The sequence below is a fragment of the Lepeophtheirus salmonis genome, chromosome 4, assembly GCF_016086655.4.
Source record: "Lepeophtheirus salmonis chromosome 4, UVic_Lsal_1.4, whole genome shotgun sequence".
Lineage (NCBI taxonomy): Eukaryota > Metazoa > Arthropoda > Copepoda > Siphonostomatoida > Caligidae > Lepeophtheirus > Lepeophtheirus salmonis.
This window is the reverse complement of record NC_052134.2, coordinates 12219406-12247089: the sequence shown is the minus strand read 5'-3', so window position 1 is coordinate 12247089 and position 27684 is coordinate 12219406. Positions and strand designations below refer to the sequence as shown.

The 27684-nt window shown below is 31.5% G+C and overlaps 1 protein-coding gene and 1 long non-coding RNA gene across 2 annotated transcripts; one reads left to right on the top strand and one right to left on the bottom strand.

Annotated features, from left to right (window-relative positions):
* The first annotated feature begins 13 nt into the window (after positions 1 to 13).
* On the top strand, positions 14 to 27493 carry LOC121116815 (uncharacterized). The gene is made up of 4 exons (XM_040711108.2): positions 14 to 528; positions 711 to 934; positions 22542 to 22885; positions 26777 to 27493. Exons 1-4 carry the CDS (start codon positions 145 to 147, stop codon positions 27121 to 27123), a joined length of 1299 nt encoding a protein of 432 aa, XP_040567042.1. The 5' UTR covers positions 14 to 144; the 3' UTR covers positions 27124 to 27493.
* LOC121116817 (uncharacterized) lies at positions 14372 to 15251 on the bottom strand. The gene is made up of 2 exons (XR_005863948.2): positions 14852 to 15251; positions 14372 to 14793 (listed from the first exon to the last, which is right to left on the bottom strand). It is a non-coding gene; the product is annotated as an uncharacterized lncRNA (long non-coding RNA).
* Positions 27494 to 27684: the final 191 nt, after the last annotated feature.

Sequence of the window (27684 nt, the reverse complement as noted above, 5' to 3'; positions counted from 1 at the left end):
AAACTAAACTAATATATATGTACATAAATGTTTTAGTAGGCTTACAGGGAAAGTCAATTCCACGTTTTCTACTTTCTTTCTATGATTTCTTTCTGCTTGTATTTTTTATAATGTATATCTGTATTTATTTATATTTAGTTTAAAATGAGTGTTGAAGCAAAGTGTTTTTTATGTGGTAAAGGAGGAAATTTTTCTTGCCAAATGTGCAATTCAGTCCAATCATGTTCAAAATACCACTTAAGTTTTCATTCCAAAGGAGATAATTGCTTTCCTTTTCAAATCCTAGAAAAGCCTGTTATAGGTCGTTGTGTCGTAGCCAATCGGGATATTAGTGCAGGAGAATACTTACTATATGATTCAACCACCATTTATGGACCACGAAATGGAGGAGATGAATCTGCCATTACGGAGGGTACATTTCCATCCAATCTCGAGGCACAAACTAAGTTACTAAATAAGAGAGCGAAGTATGAAGACTTTTATACTCTAACAGAGTTGTTGATTCATCATGAGATTGAATCTGAAATGGTTTTTTTTAAATATAACAATTTGTTAAACATCTAGATTTTTTTTTTTCAAATATGAAATTTGTATTCAAAAAAGCCTTCAAATAAGTTTTTTTATGCAAATATAAAAGATATTACCTACATTATGAATTTATCTGAATTGAATCAAATCTAATTGTTGAACAAATTAAATGGATTCACTAGTCAATAAATGACAGCTCTAATTCAGCGTCGTCACCTCTGAAAGACCTACACAATTCTAGTGTAAAAGAACTACAAAGATGCAATGATTTATTAGACATCAATGCTTTGAGTCTTCCTATCCAAGGATATCGAGGATTTTTTCCTATTTTTTCATTTTTATCGCACTCCTGTAATAATAACTGCCGACATGTTGTGAAGAATGAAGGGGATACCTATGAAGTGAGGTGAAGTACATATTATTACCTATGATTAACACTAATAAAAAATAGACTGCACCAAGATTAATAAAAATATAAGGTTATACCATTATATAATCGGGCTTGCCAGACTTTTAATTTTATGTACCATACCGATTGCTTGGGAAGACGGACTGATATGACATCATAGAGTATAATAGCGATATTCTAACAGGACCAGTCAAGGAAGGCGATATATATAGTTACTCTTCGTGACAATTCTACTCTTTGACGTTTCTATTAAAAAGTGTGGTGGAATTCAAACATTTGTAGGAAAAGCGTTAAGGTATAACCTTGTATTTTTATTAATCTTGGACTGCCCATAAACAATAGCTAACAGGGTTATATGAAGGACAAAAAGTATAAACGTCATAAATGAAGATGAAAAATTATGTACCATCCCATTACTTTTGAATTTGTCAGAAATAATGTATTACAAGGCTTATAACAATATTAAACATGTATTTATGGTCTTGACAATGATTAGAGACGTGCATCTATTCTAAGAGATTGATGAAAATGCAACATAAATTCAATAGTTGATAAATACATAATATTTCGGGGGCGTCCGTAGGATTATATATATATTTTTCTTGTCCTGGTTTTAAGAATTTTTTGAAAAAATATCCAAATATTAAATTTTTTAGTAAAAAGCTAAAATTCTTTAATTGAGCCCCCCTCAATTACAGTACATCCCCTCCAGCCCACCCCCTGTGGACGCTTTTGCATTTATATACATACACAAATCTCACTTCACTCAAGAAAACACTCAAATACCTCTTATAGTGCATGTCATAGTTCAATATTAAAGTATTTGTGATTGAATTATTGCAATGTGTTTCAGCATTTTCCGTTTTTAAAACTATGCCTCAGCTTTTTCCCCCAACCGGCTAAAATCCACATTTATTATTGTTATTTAAGACATAGACCAACAGAATGACTATTAAAATTTTCAATCGCGATAGGTTTGGCCTATAAAGCCCTTTATTTAATAACGTTTTTGAGTATAATTTTGGATCAGAGCCATAATTTGAAATAATATCCTATATAATTAAAGTAATTTATGTATGTTTTTGTGTGTGTAATGCACTCCCTGCTTAGAAAAACAATGATAAAAACGCATTTATTTCAGAAACAGATACAGATACAAACTTTAAAAATCAAATAAACGTTGTTCAGAATTTTGAATTACGTAAGTAGGGCTATGTTTCAATCTGATCAGATTGCTTGGCTCTCGAAGGCAAGTTTGTTTTTTCACTAAGAAGTTAATTTTTTCATACAACAACATCGATTTCATGTATCTCATACAGTTTTTTTTAGGTATAGGCTGTCAATTCAAAATGATCCCTTAAGATTAAAAATCCAAAAAAACGAATTATTGTAGTAACGGAAATATGTGCGCGTCTAAAACTGAACACTCTGAAATTTTTAAAAATAGTTAAATAATTCTGTAATTTTTAAAGTGGTCGACGAATTAATTTATTTAACATAAGAGATGAGAGTCCTAGACACATGTCTATTCAATATGGCCGCCCATGTTCTCCACTACCAACTCCAGCCTGAACCGGAACTTACTGCATGACTTGGGGATGAAGCTCTGGTCGAGGTTGGCTCAGGTATTCTTGAGGGCAGACTTCAGCTGGTCCTTGGACTTGTATTGGACTCCCGACAGCATCCCCTTTAAACGCCCAAACACTGCAAAGTCAAGATATCGACGACGACGACATCGGCTGGCTTTTTTTTAAGCATGTTGAGAAGAATCTTCAACCTTGCGAGGCGTTTTTCCTTGTCTACAGGCTTGAGCGCTTGACGAGGGATTCTCTTGTAGACCTTAAGGCCAAGATCTTTCTTAACTAGCCGGTCCATGGTCCTTCTGCAGCAGCCATTTCGTCCGACCTTCGAGGCCTTGACTTAGATCTTGTGTTCGCCTCAGGAGTCCTTTTGGCTACCACGCTGTAAACAGTGGTGCAGCTGCAATTCAGAACCTTGGCAATTTCAGTCGGAGTTTTTTCCCGCGTAGAAAGTTCCAAAATCGACGTCTCTCCATATTATCGTCTGTTGTTTCACTGTTGCTATTTAGATTTTGTTGGAGTTTTGTTTATAACTAGTCAAGACCCTTGCCTCGAAGTATAAACCGGTTTCAACTCAATAAAATTACGAATACCTGCATGGTGTAAAATTTAAAGGAGTGCTCAGTTTTAGACGCGCACACCTGTAGAATACGAATTAAAAAAGGGAATTAGTTAAATGAAGGAAGAAGAGGATTAGTAAGTTAATCTTAGTATGTATCTTCAATCTTCATTATGGTTGAAGGAACATGTCAAGCTAGCAATGGTGACGACAATAAATAAATCACAAGGTCAAACATTTAAAAATTGTTATACATTTTAAAGTTATAAAAATGTTTTTTACGATTATTGTTGATAGTGGCACACTCATTGATTAGAAATGTGAAGTTGGCAATCGAGGTCTGAAAAACGGAGCATGTGACACCACTGCACTAAATTATTATGATAATATTTTATTAATATATTCATATCAATAACCTTTAAGGTCGTTTATTCGTGATTTTTTATTTATTATATTAAAGGTTGTGCCCCTATCCGTTCATCAGTTCAAGTGGTTCCGGTTCTTGAACTACTAGAAACAGGAATCGACAAAGTCGAACCGAGACTGATATATATTGCTTATCGTTCTCAGTTCTTGTGCTTTTGTTCCTATTTAGAATATATAAAGAAAATATAATATATATGATAAAGAATGAATTAGCTTTAATAAACAAGTCAATTTTTCTGAGTCTTTTATTTTTTAATTGCAGCGTTTTCCAATGTTTTTTTTTTACGTCGCCAGGGTGATACATTTGTATCTGAGTTCCAAATGGCTAAGGACTTCTTATGGATCTGAAAAAGGGGTTTTAGGTACCATACGGTGTAAATAAAAGAGGGAAGGTGTGGGATAGATTATGGATCCATGTCCGCTACTACGCATGTCGGGGCCTTATAATATGATAACTATAATATTTTTTAAGACAAGGTATCACAAACTTTAATATACTGAGGCCCCTTTATACGAAACATGTGTACTGTGTATATTTAGACTGAAAGCAATCCTCAATTCTCCATCTTCCTGCGCCCCCCTTCCCGGCCCCACTTTGAAAACTATTGTCTTAAGCAATCTTTGTTTTGGGGGCCCCTTCTACAACTTGGAGCACTACGTATGAGGTAACTGCGGCCTGTTTGTGTCTAATATAACTTCCACGACCCGAATTTTCTAGCGATGCCCCTTGTTTTAAGTGCCTGTTACCAAAGTGAACATGTATAAAAAATAACCGAGACCGATAAAGCTGAAACGAGACCGAAACCTTTGAAATGAAAGAACTGAGACCGGGACTGATAAAACTGCTGAACTTGAACCTGGCACAACCTTGATTATAATCAAATAAAGGTGCTTTATGTCATTTGTAGGTAAATATTCATTTAGCTACGTATCCATACATTGGCACTTTAGAAAATCAATTTTGGAAAAAAAAGTTGAGAAGTAATTAGCCTAATATCTACATTACACAATTATAGAGACAAAGTCCATCTAAGTCCTTACATATCATGAAATAGACTTGCCAATACCTTTACACACAGAAAGACAAGATTTGAAAGGTAATTTCCATTAAGCAAAAGTTGAAACATATACCATCCTACCGGATGGTACAATGGTACATTAAAATCTGCCAATTTAATTATTCAATAATAAATAAAAGTTAAGTGATTGAAATTTAATTCATATTTCGATATATTAAAGCATAAACAATTTGTTACTAAAGAAAACTAACTTAAGCTTTCTAGATTACGTACAGGTCGAGAGAATGAAACTTGAACATGATACTTGCTTCACGTACTCAAGGTAGTTGGGTGTCTAAAGAACGACTGTCTACGCTGTCAGCGAGTCTGAAACGTTGGAAAGGAAGAAGGGTTTCTCTCAAAAACAGGCCAAACAGGAATTGTAGAATTTAAAGGAAACAGCCCAGTACAATCCCATCAAGTCCTTGAGGGCCCATGCAATAGATCTCAAGGTTTCATACCAGACTGTCCAGAGAGCTATCAAAAAGTGGTGGGGGGGGGAAGAGCTTTATGTGGGTGAAGAGGCCACCTTTGACACTAGCAATGAAAGAAACTAATCTCCTCCGTTGTAAGACTCTTTAGAACTATTTTTTGACACTTTATAGGGGGGCTACAGTTGGGTGTCCCGTTAATGTATTTTTTTTTGAGCTATGCAAACACAAGAGGCCTCAAAATTTGCGTAATTTTGCACCAATTATAAAAATGAAATTGTGCATCATTTGGAGGACTCTACCGCTCTTCAAAGTTTTGTTGTAAAAATTTAGGTCTTCACAGATTTAAACCTGTATGTCTAAAATAATACAAAAATTAATTTTGAGACTTATTTTATGGTTAAAACTAGAATGGGCTCTCGATAGAGCGCAAAAACTCCACCTATGGTCATTTTTTTGGTGTGACCTTGACCTTGGAATTTGATATTGACCTCTCAAAATGTAATGACCTCTTACTGTGACCATATATAATCTTAGTACCAAGTTTGATCAAAATCAATCCGTAACTTTTATTATCATATTTTATTAAATAATAATCTGCGATCTGCTGTTGCTTCTTTAATTTTGGCTGACTTTGGCTTAGTTTCTGTCGAAAGTTCAACTCTGGTCATTAATAAAAACAAGATTAACGGAGCTGTATCTAATGTTGCTCATTTTTATAAAAGCTGCGAGAAAATATGCAGAAGTGGTATGAAGATGCAAGGACCATTTTAGGTACTTGATTTTACTGATTCACCTCAAGTTGTCGCTGTAAAAATATCACCATTTCCTGCTTAGAATTATGAAAATATGGTATGGATATCGTGGTTTCAAATGAAAATGACGAAAGGAAAAACAAAAGTATTAACTTTTTCCTTCCTTATATTCCATATTCTTCTTTTCTGGCCTCCTAGGCAGGATGAAGCGTTCCCAATACCCATGTTATATGTGTGATCAGGAGCGATGTTAGCTTTCATCCTTTAAGGCTGATGCCAAAAATTATGAACACAGCAATATAATTACTTATATAAATAGGTCATAAATATGATTTTTTGGCGGGGGCTTTAAACCCCTAAAAAGGGGCTATCGATGGAATTGTGATGGGAGGAAAGTAAAAAAACAAACATTTTTAGATACCGCCCTGGAAGTTATGATAAAAAAGGCAACATAATTTTTGGATATTTAAAACATGTTGTCAAAGTTTCATATTTACAAGAGTTGGGCATTTTTTTTAGCCTTGGTCAAGTACATTCTATTATATTTCCGATTTTTTATTTAAAATCAAAATTGAGGTCATACAAAATTTAAATATTCTACTTTTGACTTCACTTTATAATTCTCACACTTCAAAATAGTTAAGTACCACACTTGAAGAGATTAGATCTTTTGGATAAAAAATACACAAGAAAAAGTAGGGTCCAGTAATTAGATATTAAAGCGACGTTGAAAATTTTGGTCTCAGACACGACTCTAAATTATCTGTGAAAATTTGGCACACTTAATTAACTTAATAATTTGAGATTGAGTTCCAAAAATTATCCAAATCTGAGGGGGTTGGGTTACGTGTCCTGGTCGATTTGACATAGAATGGACTCAGATATGCACAATAATAAATTTTTTAAGACTTTATTATTTATATTTAAGCAGAATAGGTGGCCCAGCTTTGCCCAGGACATAAAAAAATCAAAATTAATCATTTTAAGAATGATTTTGTTCAAGGACCTTTTTTATTTCCTTCTCCCACTTGTCACAGATATTTGTTGCTGATTTAATGAAGTGTCATGATAATTAAGCTGCTCTCCTCCAAAATATTCTTCAAATTGTTAGGATTATCATGTTAGTGTTTGGTTTCTTTTTTTAACATGCCCCAAAATACAATCAAATTGGGTGCAATTTTTACATCACTTGTTTTTTTTATGCTGAAAAATTGAAGCGTGAATTATGTTTTCCTAAGATTAAGTGACATAATTGTTTAATTCCTTAAGAGTTAACTTCTTTTGCTGCTACAAATAAGCTGTTGTTGATGTATACAAATCTGGATTGAACATTTGCCTGTGCTCATAAATTTATTTACGGAGGTATAATTTTAAGCACTTGTTCCACTCAGAGTAGAATTGAGGATGAACCTACATTGGGTTAATTCTTGCCTATTACCTTTGTTTATTTCCATATTCTCCTTCCCTTGTGACATCAGCTTGTAGTTGATCTAATGAAACGTTTTTATGGCTAAGCTGTTCTCCTCCGTTCTTCAAATGGTCAGGGTTGCCATGTTGTTTTTCGGTTCCTTTTTTTTTTACATGCCCAACATTTACACAATTTTCATCACTATTCATATATCTTTGTTACTTTTTTTTTTTGTAGATACAGGAAAATCAACCTAATATATCCATGTATCTGACACTTTTATGTAATTCCTTGAAATAAAAAAGGCTAAATTAAAGATCAATATCAACAAAATGAAAAAAGGGAGTTTGTAAGCAAATTATAATTCTACTAGATTGCAGATAAGGCCTTTGAATTATCGTTCCCCAAAGATTAATTTTCTCGAGTGTGGATATATTTTTTTTACTGGCTCATATAATGGAATGCATAAGGTATGTTATATGTAGAACATTGAATGCAGCATCGCTCCAATATATCTTATCCTTAAAAAACATTAAAAGAAAGGCACACACACTCTTTCTCTCTCATTCAGGCAGACAGCAAAGGCTGCGCCTGCATCTCGGCGATGCGATGTATAAACAATAAATCAATTTTAAGTATTGAAATATATAATCCTATCATTATTAATGAACCGGAACAAAATTATTGTTATGTCTCAGGGGAGTCCACGGAGGGTGGGCTGGATGGGCTGTAGCCCTCCTCCGAATTAAGTTATCTTTACTTTTTATAAGAAAATTTTGTATTCGGTATGAAATAAATTTCCACAAAAATAGGGGTATAACATTTTTTTCATATTAGAAAATAAAATTGGATATATTTTTCAAATAAATATTTCAAAAAAATTACTCACCCCCCCCCCCTTTGTATATAATCCTGTGGCCGCCCCTGAGTCTGCATATTATTAGGGTTGTATAGAGGGACGGAAAATCAGTCCCGTATCCCGTAGCCATTCAACTCATAATTGAGGATCTTGTGGAATCCGATGAAATTAAATTTGGTTTAATTTCACCTTTTCCATTCAATGGCGATTACTATATTTTATTGCACAGCAACTTCGAACTATATTGCCTTGTTCCACTAAAGTACTCAATATATCATTAAAGCACGTAGTTTCAAAATAATTCCTCTTTCCCCAAAAAGTCGAGCCAGGTCAACCATTTTTCATAAATTGTTCTTTGACAGGCAAGTCAAGAGGAGAGTAGTCACTCTACTCTACGCGCGTAACCCTTCGCTTAATAATAAATATAATTACAATATTTTCCCTCCACTAATGATATTTAAATGTTAACTTCTCACAATTGCTATTTTAAATGTAGGAGGTTCACTTCTTTATAGCAGTAACTCATCTTATCCCCAAAAATCATATAACAGGCACCTGATAGGAACCAGGGGGTTTATTCAGGTGTATCATATGTCATGCTCCCGCCTTCTCCTTGCGCTCTTAACAAATCCTATCTCTTACCATTATTAGAGTTGAGTTGAGTTGTTTGTAATGAAAATAGGAACGCAAGGAGAAGGCGAGAGTGATACATATGCCACACCTGAATTAAGAACGGTATTAATATCAGTTATTCCTCCTCTCCCTCTGCTGGATAAGAGGTCACTGTAATGTCACTGGAAATGAGGTGGCTGATATGCTAGCTAAAGCTGGAGCTGTAATTCAACCTCCCACACCAATTGTTGGTATCCCTTGATCATGTTCTTAGGTCTCTGTTTATTATATACACAAATGGCAGACACTTTGGTCAAACCTTGACTATTGCTTTCAAAGTCATGTGATGCTCCCAAGAGATAGACTTGGGAAGTGGAAGCATCTCTTGGATTTTTCAAAAAGAAAACTGAACTCTTTGGTTCAGTTCATTACTGGTATTGTCTTCTATGCTGACACTATCCCCTAATGCACCATGAAGTTAGCCCACTATATCGTGCGTGTGGTTTACGAGATGAAGAACCACTTTATCTGGTTTATTAATTTCCTAAATTTATGATTGAGGGACACAGCTTATAGACAATACTTGACCTTTTCAAGGACATTCCATCTCCATCCTCTCATGAATTCTGAGATTGGGAGCTGGCTGAGCAATGATTATCCCTAAAACCCCTTCAGGACGGAGTGCAGTAGGATACCTAATCCGGCAAACTATTGCAAGGGCTTCACAAGTCAAAATTATTTTTGCATGTGCCAATACTGATTGTATGTTTTTATATGATGTGTAGCAATAAATGTTTTTGTTAATTTAATTAATATCAGATGTGTCTGATATGATTTTGGAGTAGAAAATGAATTACTGCTATAAAAAGGAGAACCTTCTTTATTTAAAACGGCATTAGTGAGAAATAACCCCGCGACGACCTATTAACTCATGAACAAAAAGTAGAAAGTGCACACTCAACATCTGTTTTTCTTTTTCTCATTTTTAGTTGATATTTTTTAACGAAAAAACATGTCAAATATCACTATGACTTACATTTAGTCCCGTATGTGAGAACCTTCTGAACTTTAAGTAGCATTTGCGCAAGGGAAATATTATACCTAAATATATAATATAAAATAAGTTTATTTTATTTTGCGTTTTTAAAACAATTTATACCAAAGATAGACAAGAATAACTACTTCAGAGGGAAAAGTGACCACCATGACGACCAATTAAATAATGAATAAAAAAGTTTTTTTACATTAATCCTTTCTTTAGTAATGACTAATAAGCAAGTTCCTCTAGTCCGTCATTCTTTTCTCCAGAATCACATTACTCTCACCTGCTTCAAGCTCAGCTCTGTGTTGAATCCTACTACATTAGGGAGAAAGGGTCATTATTCATAGAAACATGCTGGAACTCAAACACAAATCGTATAACTCTAATAAATATCCCTCTTTAGAGTTGGATGGAATCTAATAAAATATGATATTCCAATAAAACAACGCAACTTTCACATCAAGATAATTGTATGAAATTTTCAGGAATTATGAAATACATTATTTTGTATTTTGATTTTTTTTTAAATCCATTAGATTTTCATAAATTTTAAAAATATATTATTTGAAAGAAATTTTCCAAGTTTAGTTTCCAATATTAAATTTTTTCAGATCAAATTTTCAATGTATATTTTTTCCAAAAAATATATATATAATCTTGCAGACGCCCGCCCCTGTGCCTGCATATTATCAATGTTGTATAAAGGGACTGAAAATCAGCCAAGGCTATTTTTTCTTTAAATAGAGTAAAATACTAGGTCAATGTTGAGATGTATGTCTCACATACATCAGGGTTAATATAAATGCAAGGTTAAACCATCATGTAGTCGGGCTTGCTAGAACTTTCAATCTGATGTATTGTACCGACTGTTGGGGGCAAGACAGACAGACAGACATATTTTGACAAAAAACGCAGCCTCTTATAGTCTATGACGTCACTTTTGTTAGAATTTTCTATTTCATCTATCGTACCGACTGTTGGGCAAGAAAAACAGATTTTGACAAAACACACAACCACTCATCTACTATGAAGTCAATATTAAAAGGGTGGTGGAAGTAAAACATCTATTAACCTTGACATACATAATTTAATGACTACACACGTTGGTTATACAAATATGACCCTTTACTAAATTTAATCTTAAGAAACATATGATAAAAGCCTGTTTTGAATTCTGGCACGGGTTATGCTCATAATCCAAGGTATTCATGTAGTTCATTAAGTAGGCAAACAGGTAACAGAGGTTAAATAAGTCAGTTCTTGCATAATGTAAGTATTTCCTATTTAAAAAAAAAAAAAAAGACATAAGTCCATTTTAAGAAATATTTACGATATCATGTATTGTAACTAAGCTAATAAGTAGATCATAATATTCAGGGATTTAAATATTCAATGTTAGAAAATTTAAGTGTCGAAGTTTAAAATATATGTTGTGTACAAGTTGCAACTTGTACACAACAAAGATTTTGAAAATTTAATATTTGAAATTTAGTTTTTGAATTTTTTTTCAAAAAATTTAATTTTTGAAACTTTTTGTGAATAGCTGTAGATTTTGAAATATTTTTCCAAACAAATTAATTTTCTTTTAATATCTAAAGATTTTTGAAAATTAAAAAAAATTAATATTTAAAATTTAGTTTTTAAGTTTTTTTTTAAAAAAAAATCACTTTTGAAATTTTTCTGAGAAGCTATAAAATTAAGAAATTTTTTCTTAAAAATTTAATATTTGAAATATTTTGCAAAAAGGAAAATTTTTCTCAACAACTGTGGATTTTTGAAATTTTGTTCAAAAAAATTTAACTTTCTGTACATATCTATGAATATTTGAACTTTTTTTGCATAAAGTTTAATGTTTGAAATTTAGTTTTTAAATTTTAATTCAAAAAATTGAATTTTTGTGACAAGCCATGGATTTTGGAATTTTTTTTCCAAAAAATACAATATTTGAAATTCATTTTTGGAAATTTGTGCAAATAGCTTTGGATGTTTTGAATTTAAAAAACAAAAAAAATATTTGAAATTTTTTGTGAACACATATTAACAGAAAATTAAATTTTTTTCAACAAAATTTAAAAGACTCAAAGCTATTAACAAAAAATTTCAAAAATCCTCAAGTGTTTATAAAATTCTTTATTTTTTTACAAAAAAAATTAGAAATAAAAAAATTTTTATGAAAAAATTTCAAAAATCCTCAGGTGTTTATAAAATTCTTTATTTTTTTCAAAAAAAATTTGAAATACTTAATTTTTATTAAAAATATCAAAAACCTATAGATATTAACAGAAAATTAATTTTTTTAAACAAAACTTAAAAAATCAAAGGTTTTAATAAAAAATTTATAAAATCCACAGCTGTTTATAAAATTTTTTAATTGTTTTGCGAAAAAATTTCAAATACAAAAATTTTTTACCGAAAAATTTCAAATACAAAAATTTTTTACCAAAAAATTTCAAAAACCATAGCTTCTCACAGAAAATTAAATCTTTTTCAAAAATAAATTAAAAAAAAAGTATAACCCTCCAGCCGTCTCTGTACCGTATAAGTATTCCATATCACATAATAAAATTCAAATGCACTTATACACAACATATATACTCGTAGAAAGAGCATTTTGCCAGCTATTAATAAGAATATTATCAAATTGCAATGGACTTGTATTAATAAAAAATAACTTCCTCAAATCTACATATTTTTTATTATTTATTGACTTAATCATTTTTTTCTCCATGACGATAAAGCCTTTCAATGCCATTTTGACAAACAAGGATATTGAATATATTAACAAAACAAAAATAAATTACTCATTTAAATTGACTGTTTAGATAAAATATAAATATCTACTTAAAATGGCACCTTTAGAACTTTCTGCAACCTTGTATACATTCATATAAATCCATATCCATCAAATTCATGGTGCTATCTTTATCATATTTGTCAACCTTCCCTTAAAAAAATAAAATAAAAACCCTAGATATATTAAGTTGATAGTTGAGCAATTCTTTCAAAAGGTGAGACTGTTTAACTTCCGCCAAGTCATTACCTTTAATTATTCACGCAACTCTTCCTCAAAAACAAACAAACAGAAAAAGGCTAAAATCATTTGTTAGTTAGATAAATAAGTTAGATTCAAAGACGGTTAAGACGACTAAAAAAAATCCTGAGGCCGATCCGATTCTAGTAAAAATTCGCAATGTCGATTCTTTAATATTTTAAATAATAATTAAAATACCATTTTGCTATGAGGGGTGTCCACATGACTATATTTTAGGGGAAGCTTGGTTTTTGAAATTGTTTTGAAAAATAAATTTAAAAATATACAATTTGACATTAAATTTTTTTTGAAAAATCCACAACTATTCACAAAAAATTTCAAAAATCTACAGCTATTTAAAAAAATTGGAGAAAAATTTCAAAACACCCAGATATGAACGTGGTTTTCCAGCAGGATTGGTGTGCCTGCACACACATCCAAAAAGGCCCAGAAGTGGTTGGAGGACAACTTGCTTTTCTGGCCAAAGAAAATGTGGCCGCCTACTCACTAGATGCCAACCCATTGGACTTCACTTTTGGGGTGCATGTTGAGTCAAGGCCTGCACCGTCTGTCACCCAAATATTAACAATTCAAGGACACAATCAACCAGCTCTGGTATGACATGTCTGATGACTACATCCACTATGGGTGCAACACTGCCAATTGGGGCTACATCGATGATTAGGGTAGCGAAGACATCATATTAGTTATTTGTATGTTATTGACGTACCTTATTACAACTGGTTGCTCAAATACATCTTGGTAAAGTTTTAGATTGAAAGTGTAAAGATTTTTTCGCTGCACCCGGTATATATATAATATTAATATCCTTCATAGTATTTTAATTCGATACTGTATTGAAATATAATATTGCTTAGTAATATTTCATTAAAAGCGTACATATACATTCATATAAGTATACTTCATATAAATAGAGTATACCCACTATAAATTTATATGCATAGACGAGGCATCAACAAGAAATTGTATTCCTGTTAAAAATGAGCATAATTATAATATGAATCATTACTTCGTTTATTTATCAAAAATAATAAATTATGACGTATCAATTCATATAATAATTAAATAGATTATTTTTGTGTTAGCGAAGGAACGACAGAGCGCCATGTCGTATCGTGGCAAAAGATATATGATTTTAAAGAATAATTATGACTGAAAACATTATAGAATGTGAAAAGTCCAAGCTCAAAGCAAAGTTTATAACACAAGAAAATGATAATAAGACTTCCTCTTAATGTTAAATTTTAGATCCTGACAGGTTTTGATTAGATAGAGTGCACTCTATTTGATATTCTTGTACATCAAACAGAATTAAAAGGTTAAGGAATTGTTCACATCCTAACAAAAAAGTTTAAATTAATAATGTATAGAACACTAATTACGTTCAATTTCTCAGCCTTTCCTCCAAGGCTAAACATCTGTGGAAAATTAGTTTAATTTCTTCCCAACTATAGAAATACTATTTAATAATTGTTGGAATTGTTCACATCACCTTAACAAGAGCTAATTTAAATCCAGCCAATCAACGTTCAGAACACGGATAAAACGAAAAGAAGTAGAAAAAACCTCTACTCAGAACAAAACTCTTTATAAATTTTTATGTTATTAGGATAACGCCGACATTTTGTGACGACATAGATGTGTAAGGCATCTTTTTGAAATTAAAGTCTTTTATTCACAATTCAGATAATGAACAATTATTAATTGCAAGAAAAACAAAATTTAAAAAAAACAAACAAACAGTCAAACATTATCGAATAACATGGTTTCATGATTGTATGATGAGGAATAATTTCAGGTATTTTACGAAGAACCTCGGAGATAGGGGAGGAGTCCTTTGCCTTCAAACAGATGAACGACTTCTTTTTCTAGCTAAAAATCCCCTTTCAATTTTTTTGGTTGCTCTATATCCTTTAGGACCTGCCTCATATGAAACGATAACAAGGGATCCATTGGGGTCTACATAGGTATATTCGCCATTGACAAAGTCTCCATTTCGTGTTTCTCTATGACTCATATATGTCTTTGCTAAATTACTAGAGACTTGATACTCGAACTGATACTCCGGATTGGACTAGCCGGTATAATTAATATAAATAAGAGAGAAGAGGTTTTTATGAGTGTATACTTACATCAAAAAATGTACTCCCTTCCTGTGGGCGAGAAGTGACTAGAGATCCACATATGAATAGAAAAAGTAGTGGAAGAGCCTGTTTCATCATTTTGTTGTTAGAAAAGTTTAGTGACTTGACTTTTTATGTGGATATCTTCCTTCCTTCCTTGATAGAAAAGGGTTCAAAATGGAACTGAATTGCTAAAAGTTCTCGTAGAGATCTTTTAAAGTTAACTTTGAACCATTATGTTGTTTTTTTATTTTCTTTCTTAACATCACTGTTGCCCTCTTAAAAAACCAACCGTTGAACTCTCATGAAAAAACCTTTCGCGGTCACTCATCCCCTAATAAATAAATACTTATATGAAAAGCTACATAAGTAAAGAACTTGAAATAAGTTTGGCCTACAGATTGGCAAATTATTATAACAATTTATTTATCACATAAAGCAAAAAATAAAAATATGTATATATATTTAGTTGTCCAACTCATTATCTTTATTGATTGTAGAAAATGTGATAATGATACAGTATGATCGGGATAGCAATGCATTCATCTTTTTAAGTTATTGTTTATTCACAGCTAACTCTGTTCAGTGCGTTTTAACATTTGATATATATTCAAATATGTAACAAAAAATTTTACAGTAAAAAACCTGAGAGAAAGATAAATTTTTAAAAAGTGCTAAGTTGTATCATTGATGCATTTAATTAAAATCATAATAGTAATGATAAGTTAGACCATTCTGCACAAATTTTGCAGCTTAAAATAAATCAACACAAATTTCATAAGTCTAGTAAAAAAAAAATATTATTTTCCCAATATAGGTATATCTTTAGTAAATTGTATCTCGGGCTTTAGAAGTGCAATCGGTTTACACTCAATGGCGTTAGAAAGATAAGATTACGTACTAAAGACACATGAAAAGAGTTCATTATCGTTTATTGATAAGTACATTGTGCTAGGTAAAATTGTGGACCTGACTTTAAATCAAATTGGATTACTTTAGGACGAATATTTTAAATACTAGGGTTCGGAATTAAAAGTAGGTACTATTCCGGTTAGTAAACAATAATAAAAACAACTTTCAAATATCAACAGTTGTCAGTATGGAGGCGAAAATGCAAAGGTTGTTTGATTGCTTCACGCCCAACGAGTATCAAGGAGATAATGAAGATCGTAGAGTACTCCCGGAGTCTTGTTTTACAAGATTAAAATCATAGTGGCTTCAGATCAGAGCCTTAAGAGGTTCTCTGGCAGCTTTAGACGCAAGCAAATTGGGATCATATTGGACGTAGACACCACGATCAACAAAGTACGGGTAAGTCGATGAGGCAGCATGCCAAGGCTCTCAATGCCAGTGATAGGACTGTGAAGGATTTGAGTAAGGCCTCTTATGTGCCACAAAATCCGCAAATTCAACGGCAACTAAGGCTAACCATGTCAAGAGAGGCCAGTGTTGACTTGGTTAAAGCATAATGACATAATTTGGCCACCCTCCTACCCAAACTGTTCCCCCTCAACTATGCCATTTGAGATGTAGTCGAAAAGAGAGCCTCTTTTAACCCCCTCTGAGAATTGCATGATCTCAAGGCCTCCGTCGAGTAACAGTTGACGGCCATGTCCGAGGGGTTCATCAAGAAGTTCTACAGCACCATGTTGCGTCTTGACGAGGGAGAGACCAAGCTTATTTATAATAGAGATCCAGGATGTCCGAGGGGTTCATCAAGAAGTTCTACAGCACCATCAGACAGGTTTATCAATAAAGAAGTCTGTGATAAAGCCTCAATCTTGTACTCCTTTTCATTCTTGCAAAAGTTTACCCTATTTAATTGTTACCAAAAAGTCCACAATTTTAAGTCGCACACGGTATGTAATTAGAATTTTTTTTTTATGTCAAAGATGCACTATGCTCTGAAAGGACTATCTTCAAAAAGATGGATAAAATAATAGGAAATCGTCGAGTCTTACCGTCATGCCATCCCTGTTTTGATTGCCAAAGAGATAAATATGAATTGAAAAAAAAATCTAAATCCATTTAAAATAATGTTTTTCTTTTTACTAGACCGAATATAAAAAATGGAAAATACATTTTTAATGCAAATGTAATAATTTGAAGGATATATTTAGAGTAAGGAGAAATATTTATCTTCATTTAGTTATACATGATCTATGATTAATTATCTCATTTGTGCCTTTAAAAAAAGACTTGGGATTTCAAAGGAATTAATTAATCAATGACACACATATATCCCTTTTACTCATTCAATCTCATTGCCTTTTGGATATATCTCCATCACCAAAATTTCTTTCATAATTATGTTTCATCCACATTGAGTTCTATTATGATTTTGTCTAACTCAAAATATATTATATGTACTAATTGCTGGGTTATACAAGTTGCAACCTATGCAAAGAGATTGAATGCATGGAGAGTGTGGGAATATATACAACTCAATTGCAGGTATTTAAAATCATCATCTTTTACAAATTACTATATTTATTAATTCCTGAAAATTTCATTCAATTATCTTGATGTGAAAGTTGTATTATTTTATTGGAATATCACATTCTATTAGATCACGGATTTTGCTGTAGGTTATAACATAACCCCTACGTAAAAAAGGCGTGAAATTTCGAAGATACATTGTTCATAACTTCCTTTATATTGAAGCTAGATACATGATTTTGGTATCAAAATGTCTTTTTTAACATTATCTATTCGATAAAACAGTTTTAAAATGAAAAAATGAGTTAAGATTTTTTTTATAACTTACCTATACACTGCATATATGCTATGATTGGAATAAAATATAAAGGCCGGTATGTTGAAATGGATTTTGTTTGAGAGTACACTGAGGATTTCTTGAGAAGTTATCTACTATAATATAACCTTATAACTTAGGTGTTTGTTTGTATGTCCGTCCTCTAATAAAAACGCATAACCAGGGTATTTATATCACAAACGGAGACAGATACAGACTTTGTACATAAAATAAAAGTTGTTCAGAATTCAAAGTTACGTATTTATAGCCATGTTTGATTCTGATCCGACCAAATTTCGGGACTCTGGAGGCTAAGTTTTTTTTTTTTTTTTTTTTTGCTAATGTCGATTTTTTCTACAACAAGATCGATTCTTCGTGTTTCAAAGTTTTTTTTTTAAAGGAATGGATTGTAGATTCGAAAATGGACCAAAAAATTAAAATTAAAAGTAACGAAAAAGGGAGAACGTATATATTATGTATATTAAATACTAATTAATAAAGGGAATTAGAAAGATAATTAGTGAGTTTGTCTTTGCATATATTAATAAAATATATTACATCCTAATCTTATATCTTATTTAAGAAAAAAAAAAGTATTTTAGCCGACACCCGTTTAATACAAGTAACTACGGATATCATATTAATAAAACCAACTTTTTTTTTTCTAAACTCATGTATCTTCGTATACTCTTGAATATTTAGAATGACATCAGCTCTTTCTGTCTTAAATTTAAAAGGATGTTCTGTTAAGGGAATTAGTGTATTTCATTATTGTGTATTTAAGTATTCAGTTAGTTGATACAATTTGACTGCATTGAGTTAAACCTCTGTTCTTGTACAAAAAAATATTGGTATTTGTCTTGAAAAAATATTTAAAAAGTACCTGTATTGCTTCGACTTAAAAGTCATCTAGCGAGAAAAAAATAAGATGTACATAATCGGTCTATAATCTATACTATAATTTTTGATCTAAGCAATAAGAATGTAGTCATATGAATGAAATATCGCAGGTGTTTTGCATGTAGCATCAGGAGCGCGCTTCATATTAAAAAAGAAAAGAAATATATTCTGTAAAAAATAATGAATTTAAGCAACAAGTGTGTGTCTTAGCAATGTAGCAGTCAAGAGACTGAAGTACGCTTTGGCTCATTACGTCATATGTTTTTTTTGTCAAGGTGTAGTGATTATTCTTTCATTCTTGTAGATGTTCTTTCCTCATTGAGTAACACTGTGGGAGTGTGGTCATTAAAAAACAGCCGATTTCTTAGGGAGATATCTTCTATATTATTAAAGTAAAGTTTGTCCTTTCGAGAGTCTGGGTAATGCCGGGTACTATCGCTAGTAAATTGATATTAACCATTTCATTTGGACAGACTAAAATTGCTTCTCCGTGAGTGATAGAACTGTGGACCCTTGAATTTTCTAATTTACTACGGAATATCACTAAATTTTGTCAAAGGTTACTCCATAGTGATCATCTAATTGAATTTCAATAAAAGTATTATCCTCATCTCCAACATACATTTTAAAATGTAGATAGAGGAATAATTATATGTTGTTATATGACACCCTTATTGTATTTGAAACCTCTCGTTCAAAAATAAGATGGACAAAAGGGTCCCGATATAAGTTATAAGATTTAGTTAACCAATTTTCCGCAAATATGGAAATATAACTAAATAGTCCCTTGGACTTGTTCAAGAGCTAATTTAAATTGAACCAATTAGCATTTATTAACCCACCTATATTGACAAGATATTTTTCTTTTTTCCATGAGACGAAAAACTTTTTAGAGTCAACTTTTTTGGGGAGGTCCTACATTTTTTTTTGTCTAAAATTATGACATTTAAATTTTTTTATAATAGAGGATTTCTTATTTATTTTGGTAACTATAAAAATTATGCAAAATGTGGGGAGGGGACACTATCCCCTTGGCCCCTATGGTTTCAACGCCACTGTTTGATAGATAAATAAATTTAATGTATTCACAAAGTCAATTACATTAAATTGGATTATTCTTAGGGCGCAGATAAGGACTTTAAATGGAAAATATACACATTTATTTATATCATTTTATAAAATAATGAAAATCTTCAGAGCCAACTGTGCCTTTTGTATTAGTCGAACCTTTGGTTTTTACATTTATTATTTAGGTTTGGTCGAGGAATGTATTATTTAAAGCACATACCTATTTGGTTGAGATTAAATATTTTATCTGCTAATATATAAATACCTCCTATATATATACATATGGAGTGTCTCAAATTCAGTACTATATTCCATTTTATAAATTAATTATTCATATCTACCATTTTCAATTGATATTACTAAAAAGATAATAATTTTTTATACAAATGAAACTCCTCATAGCTAAGGCATGTAAACCTTCTACATATAAATGACAATCAGTGATGACAATCAGGTGTATTTTTTAGGTGGCCCATTTTTTTTGGAATTGGTCATCTGAAAAATGAATTTTCTTTTCCTAGACAGTTATCATTATTATTTAATTCCAGAGTAGTGAACGTTCTTTCCTGAATAGATTCATTTATATTCAAAATCTGATTGAACATTTGTGTGTGCACGTGAAAGACTCTGAGGGGTTGTTGCGGAGTTAACGTTGTAAGTCATTGTTGAGCTCAGAGTAGAATTGGGGATCAAAATCTGAGTAATTCTAGCAAATGGTCTTATTTATATCTTTTTCTTTTTCTCCTCCTAAACATTCTTCAAATTGAATGGGTTACTATGTTAATTTTCGGTTTCTTTTTTAAACATGACTATTCTACACGGGATTTTTATCATTGGTGATTATCCTCACTAATAATAATGGTAATTGTAATCACTAGTGCGTGGCAGATGAATAGTAAAACCAAGGATTTGTTGTGGAGGTATAAGTGTGAGTCCTTGTTGTATTCGGAGTCGAATTGAAGATCAAAATCGAAGTAATTCCACCCAATATCATTGCTAGATGTGGAGTGGGGTCGTAGTTTCCATTATTAATATAACTATATTTAGTTTAGGAAAATAAAAATAACATAAAGTTACGGAGCAAATTTGTTACGATCAATGCTTGACAATTAAATACTTTTTTTGTTAAGCCTAAGAAATATAAGTTCAATTAGGAGCTTCTATAATAATATGATTATTATATTACTGAATAATGAAATCTTTGTATTAAAAGTAGAATAGAATACTTCATCAATGTTGACCTTTTTCATTAAGATATATTCCGAATATATGTACCGTTGGGGTTAAATTTTTCTTGCGATAAACTTGCTTTGGAATGAACTTTCCTCGAGATGAACTTGCCTTGGGGTGAAAAGTGCACGGTGAACTTTCTGTACAGCAGCTTATCGTAGTTAATTTAATAATACGTTATGATAGCTATGTTGCTCTCCTCTCAAACTGTTTCTAGAGTTTATCATATCTTGGGACAATTCGATTTGTGCCAGATCCAAGATAATGTTTTCTTAAATTATGAGATCCCTGGAAATATAAGGATCCTGTTAGTGATAAATAAATACTGGCAATTTAATTTTTTTTTAAAGAAATAATTAATTTGAAGGAATCATCATCTTCTTCATTTTGATCAGTATCACTAATAATATCTAATAATAATCTTTTTAGAGCCTTCGGATCCCACTTTTTGAATAACGTAACTCGATCCCACCCGCTACGAAAATAAATTCCATTGTAAGTGATGGACGAACTCATTTTTGACGGAGCTGGGGATTATATAATTGTGAAATACACAACCCAACCCGTAGGATAAAAGTCCCCTCGTACATGAATAGAATCCATGTAGTTCTACATATTTATAAAATATAAGAAATGTCATTCTGTGTCAAAAATACAAATTGTATTCAAATTACGGAAATTTTGTGCAAATATGGACAGCTTATATATAATTTATATGACACCTAAGTTATATGTGATTTTTTTGGGTTAATTCCTAGTATATATTTCCTTTTTTGAAAGATGAAATTTCAAATTGAGGTACTCTTTAAAATATATATTTAACATTTAATTTGATGAATCATATTAAAGGAGTATTATAAAAAATCCATTATTTTTCCAATATATGGTTTTAGTAGTGTGTATTTCACGTTGTATATATGCAATTGGTTTATGCGTGATGCCATTAGAAAGATAAAACTCCGTACTTAAAATACTTTTCTGCCAGTTTTATGGTTGGATCACAGAGTACTATTTGAGAGCACGTCGAGGATGAACAACAGGAAAAAGAAAATGCGCTATATATTACATTTTTTCTTCAAACATGACGAAAACGCAAGCCAGGTGGCTGAAAATGTAAATAGTATTGATGGTCCTGATTTTCTAGCAGCCAATTAAGCGCAATTTTTTTTTGTCGATTCTTTTCCAGTAATTTTTATGTCAAAGATGCAACACGCTCTGGAAGGCCAATCGTCGAAAATGTGGATAAATAATAGGAGATTGTCGAGTCGGACCCTCATGTAATCACTGTTTTGATTACCAAGGAGATAAATATTAATTCAAAAAAGTTAAAAAATTAAAATTAAATCAATTAAAAATTATATATTTCTTTTTAATACCCTTATTATAATTATATGAAGCTTATTCATGAAATAATTAGTTGTGGGATTTCCGGTAGTTTATTGTGGGATTAAAACCCTAAGAAATTTCGGGAAAACCGAAAATAAATAAACCCCATTCAATAGTAAAAAAATGCAAAGGAAAAAAAATAAGAAACATTTTATGACCTTATTCATTGGAAAAAAACAACTACTATGAATTGGTTTCATTTTATATCATTACAACTGCCTTTTAAAGACATACTTTATATATATATTTTTTCAAATATTAAAAAATTTTATTGCCTTGATACAAAAATAGACATCATTTGGGTTCAAAAAACTTTAATTCCCAACTTGTATTGTGTATAACCTTTATTTTTATTTGCAGATTGTATAGTCAAAGAGGAATTCGCAGAGGAGAGGAGCTGACAATCACCTATACAAACCTTCTTCGACCCACATATCGTAGAAGAGCTCATTTGAGCAATGTTTGGAAATTTGTTTGTAACTGTTCACGTTGCGCTGATCCAAGTGAGAATGGTAGTTATATTAATGCTGTCAAGTGTCCTTTTTGTAGAGAAGGACATTTATTACCTCAAAAGTCATCTAATTATGAAGTATGGTACTGTACTCAATGTGATAAGACAGTAAACCAGAGTGACGTTGAAAAAATGGTTGATCAATTAGAGGGCGTTTTAAATGATACCCCAAAGGATTGGGTTAGTATTAAGGGTAAGAGTTATGATTGTTTTTTTAATGTTACTTTGATTGGTTAGATGGAGTTGGAATTATTCAGTATCTGTAAACATTATAGTATTAAATTGACTCTATCTGACCTTTCAAGTCCATATCCATAATATATATTTCCTTCTATAAGAACACCTGTGGCGCGAACCTATGAACATTGAGTACAAAAGTACATTGAGTCTGCTGAGGCCATTGTCCATTAAGCTGCGTTGTTCCATTTTGTGCGAGTTTATATAATGATGTAAAAGGAGCTTTTTTTAGTTGATCCTGAATAATTGTTTTTTTATTTTCCAAAGTTGATATCATAATTCTTATATTTTTGAAGAAGACACATGTAACTTATAAGTATAAAGTAATCCCTATTCCCAGAAGCTGTTCATCTTGTCCTTGAGTTTTTGGGCGTTTGAAGTGGGTAGTTTTAAAGTTCCTAGTTATTGCTTGGTTCCGAACCCGACCACACTTAGTTGCATAATCATTAGACATAGTTTTCGCCGCAGAAAGCAACACCTGCTGAATGCATGTTAAAGTAATATAGGAAAAGTTGAAATAAATAATCTAAATAATTGGTTTTGGGAAATGCTCAAAAAATTTACTCACACAAAAACTAGAAACCTTGGTTGCTGACCCTTTTTTTTGTGGGTCTTGCAAGCACTAACTTAATTAGTTGAGTTATTATTTCAATTTTCTTTCAACTCAAGTTTAGTTTGTAGTGTTGAATTTCGAGTTTTGGAGTTTTGTGTCCATATTATCAAGTACTTTTTAGGACACCATACTAATTTTTGAGTTTGGTTTAGTTCGAGTTTTTCAGAATTTACCAACAATATCAACTTTTCTTTCAAAAAAGAAGGAATATCGGTAGTTTTTTACAGTACTTTTGAGTGATATTAATAAATTGACTAATCATTACTAGAATATTTAAAGTTTATATTATTTGAATTAATGTAAAGTCAAATTTTCCAAAAAATATTTCCGACAAATTCAAATAATTTTCATGAAATTGTCACCTTTAGCAAAAGTGAGTTTTTTTTAGTTAGATGAATACTCAAATTTAACACTAGTTAGTCGATTCTTCTATAAAATTATATAATATCATCGAAATGACTCTAAAGATAGTTAGATTTACAGTCCACGAGATAAAATCGGGAATCTTGAAATACTTAAGGGTGAATATTTTAAACTACTGGGTTGTGTTTTTTAAAATAGAGACTATTCCGGTTAAGAAACAATAAAAACTTTCGAAAATCAACAGTTGTTAGCATGGGGACGAAAAGACAATGGTTGTATTATTGGCTCCAAACCCAAGTGAGTGGTAAGGTGATCATGAAGGTAGTAGAGTGCTCCCGGAGTCTTGTTTATAAAATTAAAAGTATGGTGGCTTCGGATCTGAGGCTTGAGAGGTCCCTGGCAGGGGTAGACGCCGTAAATTGGGATCACACCCCATCACCAGAAGACCGGCCAAGTCAATGACGCACTCTGCCAATGCGCTCAATGTCAGAGAGTGGACTGTGAGGAGGTATGGGAAGGATTTGAAGAAGTCCTTATATATACAACGACATTTGCAACTGCTTTCAACAGCAACCAAGTCAAGAGAGGTCAAAAATGGTTTAATTGGTTAAAAACATAATGGGCCAACAGTTTCCATCTCTCCCCCAGGCTGTGTTCCCCTCTACTATGTTATTTGAGGTGTAGTCGAGAAGAACCCCTGTCCTACTCCTCACCATAATTTGGTTGAACTCAAGGCCACCATCGAGAAGTAGTTTTAGTCATATCCGAGGCCTTCATCAAGAAGTTCTGTGGCACCTTTAGGCCCAGGTTGGTGGCCATGATAGCAGACAAAGGCAATCATTCTGAAAAGTAGAAACAAATATCAATATAGAAGTCTGTGATAAACCCTTAATATTGTACAACAATTCCTTCGTGCAAAAGTTTACCCCATTTGTTCTTTATCAAAAAGTCAACGATTTTACCTCACACACTCTAAATGTAGGAACCATGGGTCACACAAACATCTTTTATGACTTTGTGTTTGTAATGATGTACATGTTATGTAAGAAGTATTGAGTATTTTTGTAAATTTATTCCTATATAAAACAGAATAGTTGACATAGTTATAAAAAAGAATTCTTTTTTCTATTTCTATACAAATATATTAAATGTTATCTCCAAATTAATTTCCTTCGTTTTTATGTTAACGTTTATTTTTGGATATAAATATTTATTTGCTAACAAGGCACAAAAAATGTGTTACCTAAATATGTGTAACTATGCTGAATGGGAGGATGTACCTAAGAGTAGTTCAAAAAGGTTACGCTGATAATAAATAGTACAACCGATAACTTTGAATTTTTCTTTGTTTACTCTGTCGTTGAAGAATCTGTGTGTACAGGCACATAAAAACATGTTTTTTTGTGTCGAAATCGTTGTCAAATCTGTAAGAAAGGTATTATCTATTCCTAGATGTATGTTTGTATTGATTTTGAGAGTTTTACGAAAAATAATGGCGCTATTTTTGAGGAAATTAATATTTATGTTCAATTTTTCATTTTTTTTATTGCCTTAAAAAATGAGTTGCATTAGTATATTATAAGGGCTCCTTATAACTCAGAATAGTGGTGGCGATAAGTTTTGATCCCTCTTAGGGACCAGCTGTTCACCTGCACAACGTGTTGGCCATGGTATACATATTTTGAAAAATAAAATGTGTACTTATTTGACAATTTATTATCATACAATAGTTTGATTGTCCAAATACAATATAAATTTCAATGAAAATGTACACAATCATCAAATTGCTTGCAATGCAATTGTATCATAATCAAATCCTTAATGTTCAAATTGCTTTTCATGAATTGTTTAACACTCAAATTACCCAGAATCATTTTATTGAACAATATAAATGAATTTAAAATGGACTATGTATGTTGGAAATTTTATTGATTGTCCGGACATTATGCACACTGCACGCACTAACGGGCATTTTTCAAATTACCCAGGCATTTTGCAAAATGCCCAATTTTCCAAATTGCCCGTTATATAGATATTTCATATTATTAAAATCATTCATAGTATTTTATTTAATATGAAATTGAAGTACTGTATTATAATATTGCTTGAATAATTATTTATTAGAAGCGTGGCTATACATTTGTATATGAATGTATTCATGGGCATAGTAAGATAGTCAATATATACATACGATGAGGGATCAACAAGAAATTGTATTCCTCTCCTTTTGGAAACGGAACAAAAGTATTCAAAAAAAGTATTGTTCAGGTGCTTTAAGAGTTGAACTGAATGTATGAACAGTCCTAATTTTCTCCTCAATTTGCCAGTCGTATAATTATCAACTTATGTGTGCATGTATAGATCTTTAAGTACTTTCATGACATTACATATTGATGAAATGTATTTTAATAAATGCCTCTTGCTTTAAATAATAGATGTATAATCAAATTTTATATATGTTGTGTACAAGTTACAATGTCTATAGAAGTTTCAATTTCTTTGTCTTAAAATACATTATCCAAGTACAAAATTGGTCTTTCTAATTACAAACTACTTAATAATTCTATCATCTATTAAAATTATATGTTTTAAGGAGTAACATAACTGTAGGCATTTTAAATTTATAATATGCCACAGATTGCTTATATTCTTTTAATTTGTATTAAAATATGCAAAAATTAAACCATGATTATATCAATCATCCAAGGAATATTTGATTATTAAGTACTGCCAATCCTTCATTTAAAATTATTCATCTTATTTTTTGGCCGCAATTTGTACAGAGTCGCCATATGTTCACAGCATATATGTTATTTAAACTTAATTTCAATCAAAAAATTAAGAGTTCTTCTCTACGACATTTCATTTCAGACTATCTTCAATCCATGAAAGCCTATTTGCATTCTCACCATTACCTCCAAATCCTTGCTAAACGCTATTTAACGCAACTTTTACCCTTGGAAGATGATTTTCTAAGACAACGGATGTCCCTGGTAGAGGAACTCCTACATATCTTTGATATTCTGGATAGTGGCAAAAGTGCAAGTAGAGGATGCACACTCTACGAACGGGGTCGAACTCAATTAGCGTCTGGTCTTATACCAGAAGGAATTTCCTCGTTGAAAGAAGCAAAGGCTTGTTTAGAAGTGGAAGATGAAAATCAGAGTCCGCAAGGCCGTATAAAGAGGAATATTCAAGAGATATTAAAACAAATTTAACTGGATCTATCTTGATTTATGACTTGTAATGTTATAAATATGTTTTATAACAATATGTTGGGGTCACATAGATGCTTTGCTATTTTTTAATAATTTTTATAGTATCTCATTAATGTTATGCAGGTTAAATAAGACCTTATATATATATATGTATATTATAATCAATATTTTTTTGATCATTGACAACGATTTATGGTCATAACTTTTAATGCCTTTACATATATAACTTCTGTATAATAAGATAATTAATAGTCTACATGTAAGATACATCTAATATGTAAGTGTAATGAAGATACTTTTTTGTTTTAATTATTCATTTTTGTTTCCAACAAATAATTTAATATATCTTCTCTTTCAATTAAGTAAATTATGTCTGCTGTTTTTTTTTTTTTTATTATTTGTGTGTCGCTGTCGGATGAGGATTCATTTTTTAACAAGGTGCTCATATTAAAAAAAGAAAAGGAAATGGAAGTACATTTATAAAATAATGAATAGGGCTGGGCATACGAGGGAGTGCAAGGAGTGGGTGGGAGCGAGTCATTTGGTTAGTGATGTAAATCA